This window comes from Pelmatolapia mariae, linkage group LG23 (assembly GCF_036321145.2).
Source record: "Pelmatolapia mariae isolate MD_Pm_ZW linkage group LG23, Pm_UMD_F_2, whole genome shotgun sequence".
NCBI classification, from domain to species: Eukaryota; Metazoa; Chordata; class Actinopteri; order Cichliformes; family Cichlidae; genus Pelmatolapia; species Pelmatolapia mariae.
The window spans coordinates 29,665,414-29,675,963 of record NC_086246.1 but is presented as its reverse complement, the minus strand read 5'-3'; the positions used below and the strand labels follow the sequence as shown (position 1 = coordinate 29,675,963).

Sequence of the window (10,550 nt, the reverse complement as noted above, 5' to 3'; positions counted from 1 at the left end):
TCAGACTGACTGATTGACAGGACAGATGATCAGAGGTGCAGAGTTATCATCATCATTAACACCAGGACAGAAGAATGGGTAGAGTTTCCCAGTGAAGCAGCAGCCAGTGAAGGAGTAGATAAGAGCTGCATGATCTGCATCATAAAAGGAGACCAGACCCTCCTCATAATCCACAAACACCCCCACCTTGTCAGGATAAGACTGAAGCGGGAGACGGACTTCAGGATCCTCAAAAGCTACACAAATGTTTTCATATACTCCTACAGTCCAGTAACCTTTCTCAGGACTCGGTGTGATTTTTTTCTTCCTGTTGACTGACTCTCTGACCACTCCTAAAGCCCATTCGGTCTTTTCTTTAACCAGAACCTCAAAGTAAAATCTGCCTGAAGAGAAACTCTGCTTTCCGGAAACAACAATCTCTTCAGAAAATCTCTCTGGGTTGTCTGGACATTTCTTCTTCTTATCACCACAGTGTACTTGTTTTCCATCATCAGATAGGATGAGTTTAGGATGTGCTGTATGAGGATCAAGAGTCACATCCACTGCATACTGCTGGACCCTCTTTAGCTCAGCCTCAAACAGCTTCTTCATGTCTTTACTGAGTGTCTCCTTCAGCTGATCCACAACTCTCACCACAGTCCCCTCATATGATGGTGGATGGATACTGACCTCTGTCCAGTGTTTGGTGGTTGGAGCAGCTTTCAGAGAGGAGAAGCTTTGGAGGAGGTGGAGGTGATCTTTAGAGCGTGAGAGCTGCTCCACCTCTGAGCTTCTCTTCATCAGCTCAGAGATTTCCTGTTCCAGATCTTTGATGAAACCTTCAGCCTGTTTCTCTGTTGTTTCCTGTTTGTCTTCAATCTCCTTTATGAGCTTGCTCAAACGCCTCCTGAGACTCTTGCTCAGAGCAGTAAAGACGCGAACACCTTTTGCTTTCTCTCTGTCAACAGCATCTTTGCTCATCTTCACTGACTTTTTGATCTTTCGAATCTTCAGTAGTCTGTTTGTGATCATCTGTTGAATTTCAGCTTCAGTCTTCCCCAGTTCTGCCTTCTTTACTTCATATTCTTCTCCCAGAGGAACAGACTCATGAGTCCTGTGGTCTATGACAGAGCAGAGCATGCAGACACACGTCTGATCAGTCTTACAGAACAGCTCCAGAGGTTTATCGTGCTTCATACACATCCTGCCTTCCAGGTTCTCCTCAGGATCGATCAGCTGATGTCTTTTCAGACCTTTCATTGTCAGATGAGACTCCAGGTGAGTCTGACAGTAGGAGGCCAGACACACCAGGCAGGACTTCAGGGCCTTCAGTTTGGTTCCAGTGCAGATGTCACAGGGAACTTCTCCTGGTTTTGCAGCTTGTTGCTCTGAGCTGCTGCTACTGACTTTCTGCTGAGCTTCACGTCTGAACTGAGAAACCATGTCAGAGATGAAAGTGTTGGTGTGCAGTTCAGTTTTTGTGTAGAACACATTTTTACACACAGGACACTGACACTTCTCACTGATATCCCAGTGTTGACTGATGCAGTTTTTGCAGAAGTTGTGTCCACATGGTGTGGAGACTGGATCAGTGAAGACATCCCAACATATGGAGCACAGAAACTGATCTTCAGATAGAAGACAGCTGGCAGCAGACATGTCTGCACTCTGAGTGAGAAAGAAAAGAAAAAGATTTTATTTCAAATTCACTTTTAATTATGTTTAAATTGTGTTTTTTCTTCTTTCCTGTCACATATCTCTTGTTCACCTTGTGAATGTTCGGTTGCATAAGGTTGGTGTATGTAATCCCTGTGAGCAAAAAGTTCAAACTACAGACTGGTCTACACACTGAGTTTCACATATTTTTCTCTACTTGGGACAAATGCAGCCACAAGAGGGTCACAAGCCAGTCCCCTTCTAGTGCCGACCTCAAGCCTGGTTAAAGGAAGAAGGGAGGGGGAAGGCATGTCTTAGCCATAGTGTTTCACAGTGTTTCTTAGTTTATTTAATTTTTCATGTTTAACTCCTGTCACCGGCCAAATAAAGGCTCGCCTTTTGTTCACCCGCAACTCCTCTCTTCAGTGTCTGCTTCTGGGTCCATTCAACAAACACACCGGAGTACACCGCCGTTACAGTACGACCTGACCACGTCGGACCCAGCGGACATCTGCGAGGACTCCTGGGAGTTCACCGCTCATTTGACCATACTCCACGGGCAGTGGATTATCTTGTCTGCATGCAGACAAGAGAAGGAGAAGGAGTCAGTTCGAGTTAAGCTGAACCAGATTGTGTCTGCCTACCTGGCTTACTGGGAGGAATTGCCGGAGGATTTAAAGAAATTTGTCCACAACAGCAGCCGCAACCCTGCAAAGTGGCTTCACTGCCGCTGCCTCGTGAGCCCAGCACCGTCACCGCCCCTTAGCTCACCAGTTTCCACTTCGCCGTTATGGATTAGCCGTTCACCCTCACCGTATGATTCGGACTTCTCATCTCCAGCCTCATTTCTGCCAAGGATGTGGTCACAGGATGAGGAGCCGGACACCACAGCTAGCCATGCTTCATTCACGGCCTTTTCTAGGAAGAAGCAGCGCCCTCGTTGCCGATGCATATCAACACAGGCCGGGACATCATCGAAGCAGTTGCCAGGGTCTGAACTGCTGGCCGAAGCTGTCTCCGAGTCTGTGTCTGTGGTGCTTTGTGGTTCTGAGGAAGTGTCCTGTCACTGTTCTGGACTTTGCTCAACGGGAGCAGGTCGTCCTCGTGGAGCTGGAGGAGAAGCTCTGATGGAAGCCCTGGCTGACCCTCAGCTATGAGCAGGTTTTTCGGGGAACATGGAGCCACGGAGCTGCCAGGGCCTGCCGCCTCTCAATTCCCCTGCAACCAACACTTCAGTCTCTGTGTCGCCTTCAAGGAAGAGGCGGCGTCCACGTCGCTGTGGCACCATGCAGCAGCTGGAGGCTGGTGAAAATTTAGTTTCATCTCAAGCCCCTTCCAAAATGGAGGTGAGTGATTGTGTTTTTGCTCCTCGTGACTTTTCTGAGGAGGAGATTATGACTATTACTGAGCTGCTGCCTTGCGGGCTTGGCCATGAAAAAAATGTTTGTGCAAAGAATCAGAGACTGAGGGAATATCTGTTTTTCTAGTCAAAAGTGAAGAGACTGTAAATGGGACGGCTGATAGTAATGCTACGAGCAGAGATGCTGTAATTAAGCAGCACAGGATGCCCTACATGGGTTGGAGTTTGTCTCAACATGACTGTTTTGCTTTCCCAAGTGTTACCTCTGCTAGAGACCACTCCATCACTGACGATGATTCTGTGGGCATTCATTCTGCAAGAAATGTGATCAACAAAGAGCATGAACAGCTAAGTGAGGTTTCCAGGAATTATGGTGTGAAAGCTTGTCATGTGGCCGTACAAATGCCATGTTAAACTGAAACCCAGTCAGTGTCATGTAGTAATGATGAAAGGGCAGTGTCTTACTGTTCAGAGGGAGCATATAAGGAAATTGGGAACCATGTTAATGATTTAGTGAAATCAAAGACTGTTTCAAGTGTTGCTTACTTAGCCGCACCTAAAGAAACCAATGTTTCTGAGACGAGAAACTCGTGTTCAGTGTACTTCGGGTGTTTGAGACATAAGGGATAACACTGTGTGTTGAACAGATCTAGAAACTGATAATGTACCCCTAAATAATTTTTCTACTAGCAGCAGTTTTAATGTTGTTCATGTGACCAGGTTAACACACATTAAGTCTGGGACAATGAATTCTGGAGTTGAAGACTTTAAGACTGTTAACTCTGAGTCTGGGAGCTCAAAGACTGCTGGCTCAGGATCTGTGATCATTAAGACTGTTCACTTTATGGACACTTGTTTAAAAGCTGAGGGCACCGAGGATTGTTTTTCACCTGCCCTCTCAGAGTGTGGAGTTATGTTCCAACAGACTGTTTCTCCTCGGGCTTCAGCTCAGCCACCCGTACAGACTCTGACTCAGCCATTAGAGCAGCCTCCTGTTCAGTCAGCAGCTCAGCTATTAACACAGCCTGCTGCTCAGCCTTCTGTTTTGCTAGGGGTCTCTGTACCTGCTGGTCCTGCATCAATGTCTGCTGGAGGCTTAGGTGAGCCAGCCCAGCACCCAGTGGCCACCATGCTGCCGACTCCAGCTAGCGAGCTTCTCGTCTCACTAGCTGGAGTCCAGGAGAACCCCTCCAGCATCATGCTTCCTTGGCTGGAGGTTCCGAAGAGTTGCTCCAGCACCTTGTGTCCACTAACGGCTCTGGAGAGTCCGGTCGGCCGCCACCTGCGGCTTCCATGCCGTCGCCTGCAGTGCCACCATCGGAGGCTTCTACTTCGTCGCTTGCAGTGCCACAGTCTGTTCCATCACCTGCGGCTGCCATGCCCTTGTCTGGTCCTACCATGACCCAGCCAGAGGTCAACACCCCTCCTGGTCTAGTCAAGCCACATCCAGCACGCCCAGTGCCTGCCAAGCCTAGACTACGTCCTGCATGCCCAGTGTCTACCGAGCCACAACCACAACTGCACCTTCGCCAGCGACTTTCCAGGCCATTTGCTGGACGTCTTCGCCATCATGGGTGGCCTCCTGAGCTGTTTTGCCACCGCCGTCTTCCTCGCTGCCGGCAGGAGGCAGTGCTCTCCATTTGGACGGAGAAGCTCAGGTGGAAACAACAGCTCTTCTCAGAGAGGAAGCACATTTTCGAAGGGACTCGTCTGGCTCTGGGCGGATTTCGGAGGTTTCAGGTTGTAAATTGTGTTTTTAAAAAGTAACTAAGTAACTAAGTAATTAATTACTTTTGAAAATAAGTAATCAGTAAAGTAATGGGATTACTTTTGGGGGTAAGTAATCAGTAATTAGTTACTGATTACTTTTTTCAAGTAACTTGCCCAATACTGGTGGCGAGTAAGATGAACTTTTTTCTTTCCCCTCACCACAACTCAGAGACTGTTTACCGCCCACCTAAACAAAAGACTGTGTACTGTGATTACATTCTGGACTTTCCAATTAATACTTACCATCTGGCTTCCGAAGAGACTGTGCCACAAACCCAGGCCATCATTACAAACATTCACACCACTAAATCTGATCATTTCTCCCACTCCATCACCATTTCCACACCTTTTGTTCAGCCTTTTCTTGCTAGCAGGGCGGCTCAGATTCTGCCTTCCCCTTCACCTGTTTCACCTTCTCAGGTGAAGGCAGCTAAGGCTCAGCCTGTCCCTGTTCCAGCTCCTCGAGCAGCTAGGGCTCAACACGTCCCCGCACCAGTACCAGTTCCTCCGGACGGGGCTGTTTACGCCCAGCCATCACCCATTCCTGTGCCAGCTCCCAGGGCGAGGGCAGCTGTTACCCAGTCCACCCATTTCTGCTCCTCAGGTGGGGGTGACTGGCGTCCAGTTAGCTCCCATACCTGTCCCAGCACCCAGGGTGAGGGCAGCCAGGATCCAACCTGACCTCCCTAGAGGCTCAGCTGACACTCTCCAGCCATTGTCCGCCGCAATAAAATAAATAAATAAATAAAATAAATCCTCTGCTATGTTTTTACAGTGAAAGAGAAAAAAGTAATAGAATCAGCAAGTACAAGAAGTAGTGAATACACAGTAATACAAACGAGCAGACTGAAATCCAAATCATGTAATTCACTTCCACAGTCCAGAGACGTGACAGCTAAATGTTTCAACAGTGGCTGAAGCATAGCATTTTTAGTGGAGATCACTTATCTGATTTTTCCATACGTGCTCTTTCCTGCGTCTGAAAATCAGATAAGTGATCTCCACTCCTCTGTCTATACATGATCCCCCTGCACTAAAAACTTTTTGGTCTTATTTCCATGCCCCTCCCTTGCTTTTTCAGTTAATTTACTTCTCATTATTACACAAAGATCTGCCAGGCCAGGGAAGCCACCACTCTCCGCAAACCGCAGCCTCAATTGATGCTCAAGTTATCTGCCAGTATCTGTTAGAAATGCTGTCAAACCTAATGAGGATGTGGTCCACGTTAGTGAATTGCAACCAATGTGACTGTGATGAGATCAAAATTTTAACTGTAAACTTCTTTGTCTTAGTCCAAACATGTAGTCTGATGAGTGGCGCTATTAAGTCAACTCTCATTTTATCCCTTTGAAACAACAAACGAAGAACGAAACACATTTTTTACATTTCAGCCTCTGTGCAGAGCTGAAGTTCAACATCTGGAAAGAAAAAAGCTGCACAGCTGACCTTTGTAGGTAATTTTGATGTCTCTAACTCATTAAGAATATTTTTAGTATCTTTCTATGAGTCTCCTCATGCTCTGAATCCAGTCATTCCTCTCTAAGTGTCTAATGACAGTTTGTACTCTGAATCGGCGCTGCTAAGGGACTTAATGAACGTCACACCAGAGTCTCCCCTCATCCTGTTTACAGGTTATAAAATGAGGAGGATCAACAGTTGCCCTTTAAAACAGTGTGATCATGGACATCTGTACTTACCAGTGTTGGACAGAAGCTCTGCTGTGCTGCTGAGAAAGGCTGGATGAGCACAGTTTGATGCACTTTTGAAGAGAAACTCGCTTTAAGTTTCACTTTTAGATTCTTTCAGATGCTGCTCCACCTCTTCCTTCTGCCGGCTCAGTGGCAACTTTACTATGAATATTCATCAGGATACATTCAAATGCAGTCTGACTAAGTTGAGTCTCTCTCTGCACTTCCTGCAGGTACTTATGGACCTGCGTGCATGTGTGTTATTTTTCAGTCACATGGAGCAGGCTTTTTGGAAAAGTTAAAGGGAAATCTTTGTGCTGATATTTTCTGTTTGGTTTGACTTCTGAAATGCTGTTCTGTCTAAAGCTGCATTTTTTATTTCCCCAAATCTGTACAACATCTGTTGAAGAGCACAAAGTTAGTCAGACCATTGTGACACATTACACCTGAAATTGTATTTTTAAATGTCCACCTTTGTGTAACTGATGCTCCAGATATGAGAAGACCAAAGCCACACAGAGCAGCCTGGCAGATAAGCAGCACCATGTGGAGAACGCTCAAGACACCCACACACGTGGCGAGCACCAGGAAAGAGGAAGTAGCAGGACTCAGACCTTTGTTTTGGTCCTTAAGAGTGTCAGAACATCACTAAAGGTGTTTAAAAGCACCTGAAACAGTGATGAGACAAACAAAGACTATCTTGCACACTTATGGAAAAACAGCAAAACAATTTTTTATGATGGAATCAAAGAAAGTGAATCGCCTGCTGTTTGATATGAAGCCTCGACTCAAGTATATTTAAACATTGAATCTGGAAAAAAAAATCCCACCACAAAGAGTTAATAAACATTAAAAGAAAAGCAAAATAAATCATTTTATAAACAACAGTCACAAAACAGTCAATTTAGTTGTCACGGTCCTGGGTCATGCGACCCAGTGTTTTTAAGTTTTCTTATGTTTTGATATTCATTCAGTCTCAATCAGTATTGCAAGCTCATTTCTATTTTGCCTAGGTTGTCTTGTTATAGTTTATTAACAGATTCCCCTTGTGTCTTCCTTCCCTGTGTTTAAGTTCCCCTCGCCCCTCATGTGTTTCTTTACTGCGTGGTTCATGTTATCAAGTTCGTGTCATTTCTGCGTCTCGTCATGTTTCCTGTGTTATTTTGAAAGTCTTGATTCTATGTTCATCGTGCTTAGTGTGCTGGCATCATGATGTTCATTTTTGCCAGCTGTTTGCCCATGTGTTTCCACTTCCCCTGATCACGTCCTTTGTGTATTTAGTTTGTGTGTTTTCATTCAGTCTTTGTCATCTGTGTTACCTCTCTCCACGTCTCGTCACAGGTATCATAGTAGTTATCTTAGTTGAAGTCATAGTTTTCTCAGTTTACTCATAGTTACCACCAATGTTCCCTCTAATTTTTCACGTGTCTGAGCGAACACACAAACTCCCTGAGCGATCCCTTGGACCACCGTGAGCGACATCAGACGCCGGCATCGAATCCATCCAAGTTACATGGTTTATTAAAATAATCAAATTACAGCATTTACATTTATGTTAGACTACTTTTAATTAACTGCTTTAGCCCACTTACAATGAAAATTTAAAAAACAAATCTTGTTCATGACCTGTGTAGTATGTTAACGCTATTGGAAGTAAAAATAACTTGAACTCCAATTTCGAAAACACAACTTTCTTTTTTTTCTTGTTTTTTTTTCTTTATAAAGCTCTGACTTGTATTATGAGTCTGTGGTCTGGGAGAGAGTCCTGTAACTCTCTGTCTGCAAAATATAGTATATAATGACCAATGCTGGGCAATTAATCATATAGTTACTTCTTCAAAAAAGTAACTGAGTTTTGCAAACAACATTTTTGCAGCTATTTTTTTTTTTAAATGCAGCCAAGGCGTTTTTTTAAAATAAACATTTCAAAATGTTTACAGAACAATCAGCTGTTCTGCATCAAATTTGATGCCACACAAATTATTTGTGCCACTCCAAAAAAAATAATTTCTGTGCACTATGAGATAAAGGAGAACAACAGCCTGATACCTGCAGGCCTGACAACAGGAGATGTATCACTCCTGTAACATTCAGCAGTCGCCTCATTGTTCTGACACACAACAAAACTACACTACACACTAACTACACAAGATTTGCGCTAAACGTCTCAAATCTCTCACATCTCAAAACACCGCCGTCACTCCTAAAACTTCCCCCCGTTCCTGAACAACTAGATGCCACGTTGCCATATCATTTTTTGATTGGTCGACTTTTTTGGACGAATAGGAAAGGGAGAGGGGGTGGAGTTTGTTTTTGCTCACAGGCTTTCGAGCCTTATTCCCACAGTATAACGACAGTATTCAGGAAGAAAACCAAACATTGCATATTTTTTTTAAAATCACAACTCTGGTTTTACGTGGCCTATCAACACAATTTAAAAACTGGTATAAAGTCCACACTTTTTCTGTCAATTGTTCCGTCTGTCCTGCTCACATCTCCAATGGTTGTACACGTTGTCATTAACGTGGCTTCACTCCACATCAGCCACGCCGCTTTGCCAGCTAAAACACCGGTGTCGGCACATAAGGACGCTGTCATAGCCTGTCAACGACGTTGATTAGCTTGATTATGAATGTGAATCGCATTATTGGCTGGACTATGGGATAAGGTGGCATCGTTCTAATCCCATACGGGAGCAGCCAGTCACTTACTGACTAACACTGCAAAACAGAATTGTTAAAGTATTAATTTTAATTTCAATTCAGGTTAGATTTTTTTTTTTGTGCGCAACGCAGATTTTCTTTGCGCAGACACCGTGCCAGCAGTGCGCAATTGCGCACGTGCGCAGCTTAGAGGGAACATTGCTAGTTTTCCCAGTATATGTTTTGGTTTTCCTTTATTCTGCCTTCTTTCATGTTTTGAGTATCTGCCCCCAAAATGAAGGCTCGCCTTTGGTTCAAGTTTGATTCTGTCTCCTCGCCTGTGTCTGCACTTGGATCCACTCTTCAAACACACCGGTGCACGGCGCTGTGACAGTAGTAACCACAAACACTCCAAAATTCTCATGTTTACCTCAGTGAAGTGCACTGAGGGATCTGTGTTCTCGTATAGCAGGCTAAGTTTGTCATCAGAACATCTGAAAATAAAGTTATTTGGGTTACAATCATTTGTTTGTTAATTTTTATTTCAATCATGTAAACAATCTACAGAAGTTAATTGAGCAAAGAAAAGAAAAGAAAAATGTTATACAAAATAAAGAAAAATGCATTTCAATATTGCTTCACCTTTTCTGATTCAGTTACTTATTTATAAGGAGTGGGAAGAAGTGTACACTTAAATATAAAGATTATAAAGAGTAAACAGGACTAGTGAGCTAACACAGCCATAAGGTACACCAGTGCTGATGGATCACGTTATTCACCCTAAAATTTTGAGTTCTGTCAGTTAAGAGAATTAAAAGCATTTAATAATAAGTGGAGAGACAGGCATCTGACTTGGGTTCTGTAAAAGGAGATGATGCTTTAACACATTAAAAGCTGAGCTAAATTCAACATACAAAATATGGGTGGAGTCTTTGGGATTTCCCCAGTGTTTCAGAAGTCAGTTTCTCTGATGGTGTCATTTCTGTACCAACGGTCCCCCACAAACATGCACTCCTGCTTAACAGGCTGGCAACAGCAAGCTTTTAACCGTTGTTCTGTGTCGCCAACTTTGTGACCTGATATTAAACCTGCATCTACACCTCCTTGAATTCACATTTCAGTAGCACCTGAATTTAACTCAATAAAAACTTTGTTCATGTGAACACACTCAAAGTCAGTTTGATAAATTATGGGTTGATTTATTCTGATGATAACCATCTTCATGTTATGTTAGAGTAAGAGATGCCAGAGAAGGAAAAGACTTACTGGTTATTTTGGATCAGGTCCGTGTTCATTTTTAACTATTTAAATAGCAGAAATAAGAAAGTATCATCAGACGTGACAGTACATGTTAATAAAACGACAGTATGTTTTGTTTTTGTGTTCGTTTCTCCACCTTGAGGAATCACCAGCCAAAACACTTTGTTTATAATTATTATTTATTAAAGCATTGGG

At 43.8% G+C, this 10,550-nt stretch overlaps 1 protein-coding gene across 1 annotated transcript; it reads right to left on the bottom strand.

The window, feature by feature from the left end:
• On the bottom strand, positions 1 to 6,555 carry LOC134620370 (E3 ubiquitin-protein ligase TRIM21-like). Its single transcript, XM_063466528.1, has 2 exons — positions 6,463 to 6,555; positions 1 to 1,647 (listed from the first exon to the last, which is right to left on the bottom strand). Exon 2 carries the CDS (start codon positions 1,636 to 1,638, stop codon positions 1 to 3), a length of 1,638 nt encoding a protein of 545 aa, XP_063322598.1. The 5' UTR covers positions 1,639 to 1,647; positions 6,463 to 6,555.
• Positions 6,556 to 10,550: the final 3,995 nt, after the last annotated feature.